Source organism: Galeopterus variegatus, unplaced genomic scaffold (genome assembly GCF_000696425.1).
Source record: "Galeopterus variegatus unplaced genomic scaffold, G_variegatus-3.0.2 Scaffold372, whole genome shotgun sequence".
NCBI classification, from domain to species: domain Eukaryota; kingdom Metazoa; phylum Chordata; class Mammalia; order Dermoptera; family Cynocephalidae; genus Galeopterus; species Galeopterus variegatus.
The window spans coordinates 313,730-315,190 of NW_007726483.1; the positions used below are offsets into that span (position 1 = coordinate 313,730).

The 1,461-nt window shown below is 44.9% G+C and overlaps 1 protein-coding gene across 5 annotated transcripts in view; it reads right to left on the reverse strand.

Moving 5' to 3' along the window:
- HNF1B (HNF1 homeobox B) overlaps positions 1–1,461 on the reverse strand; it is a 67,364-nt gene that overhangs the window by 59,337 nt on the left and 6,566 nt on the right. For all 5 annotated transcript variants that reach the window (XR_550175.1, XM_008568071.1, XM_008568069.1 and 2 more), the window contains exon 2: positions 953–1,152. Coding sequence is in view for 4 of the 5 variants with exons in the window: in XM_008568071.1 (XP_008566293.1) it covers positions 953–1,152 (200 nt within the window). In the remaining variant the exon portion in view is untranslated. The remainder of the gene's footprint in view (positions 1–952; positions 1,153–1,461) is intronic.

Below are 1,461 nucleotides of genomic sequence, written 5' to 3' on the forward strand. Positions count from 1 at the left end.
CTAACATCCTGACAAAGACAGAGAAGCCCACGGCCCAGAGAATAGTGTGCTAAAACTGACATAAAATTTTCCTAGGAACAGGGCTGATAAAAATGCAGTGTAATGTCAAAGGATTCTTTCCTAACATGAAACAGTATGCCATTCATACTCTTGTCACTCAAATGCAGCCAAACTTCCCTAGTGTTCAAAACAAAAATCTCTCAGTACTATTGTGTGGAAGAAATCTTGGGACAGAAAGAAAACTTTGGGCTGGGCATAGGAATTACAAGAACTGATGGGTCAGAGTTCCAAATGCAGACACTTTTACTGTGCCCTGCCTTAGCCAGAAGTAGCTTCTTCATTACACAGGGTCACCAGGTGAGGTACTCAAATTCTACCAATTTTGGTACATGTGAGTAAACACATTAAATGGCTTCAGAACTCAGTGCAGTCCCCCCATTCTCCCAAAGAACAGGGCCAGGTTCCAAATATATCTGTGTAAACAAACACCCTCTATTTTTCATAATTTTCCCATAGAAGAGGAAAATAGAAGTAACAGTGATCAATAGTAATGACTGCTACGAAATGTCTTCTTTGGAGACTCTGACCTGTGGTCACATATCAAAGGGAGATGCTTGGCGTATTTGGGGAAGATGTTCCACTCTGTTACCTACTTGGTTTCAAAGAGAAATATGTTTGAAGGAGGGACTAAAAAGTTCAAGGTACACTGCATACACTGAAGGGCTTGTCAAAGCAACCAGCTGGGTAGTGAGGGACTTGAGAGAAGAAAATGACATAAGCCAATCCATTGTACAGCAACTATGAAGGCTAAATCCACCTGCCAGCTTCCTTATATTTGCCACGTGCTCACGAAGGGCTTCTTAACGAAGGGTAAACTGAGGCAACCCCCAGGGGTCAGACTTAGGGCAAAAGTCACTCCAAGGTGAGGCAGAGGCAGGATTAAAACACTTACGTCGGAGGATCTCCCGTTGCTTTCTGACGTACCAGGTATACAGGGCGGCGCGCTTCTGGGTCTTCATTGGGGTGCCCTTGTTCAGGTGCTGGGAGAGGTGTGACTGGTTCAGGCCTGTGACATCGACCACCTCCCTCTGGGGGATGTTGTGTTGCTGCATGTAGCCCTTGATCATTTTGGCAGCCCTCCAAGGGTCCTCGCTAGACAGAAAAACAAATGGTTAGGGTGCTAGGGGTAGATGAGGAGAAATATTCTCTTTCTAGGGGTTTCACCTACACTCTATGCAAAACTCTGATCCTCACTTATTTACCCACCTGTCCAAGCTACAACCTTAGGTGAGTTGTGAAGGCAAAATGGAAACTAAACAGAAGACGAACTGAAGGCCCCTGGTTAGAACATTCCATCCCTTTCTTCTGAGATTAGCAGGGAAAGAAGATGGCTTCTCATCTTCCAGAATGGGAAAGCACTACCAGCACTTTCTCTCGTTAAGCAGAAAGAAATGCTCTTGT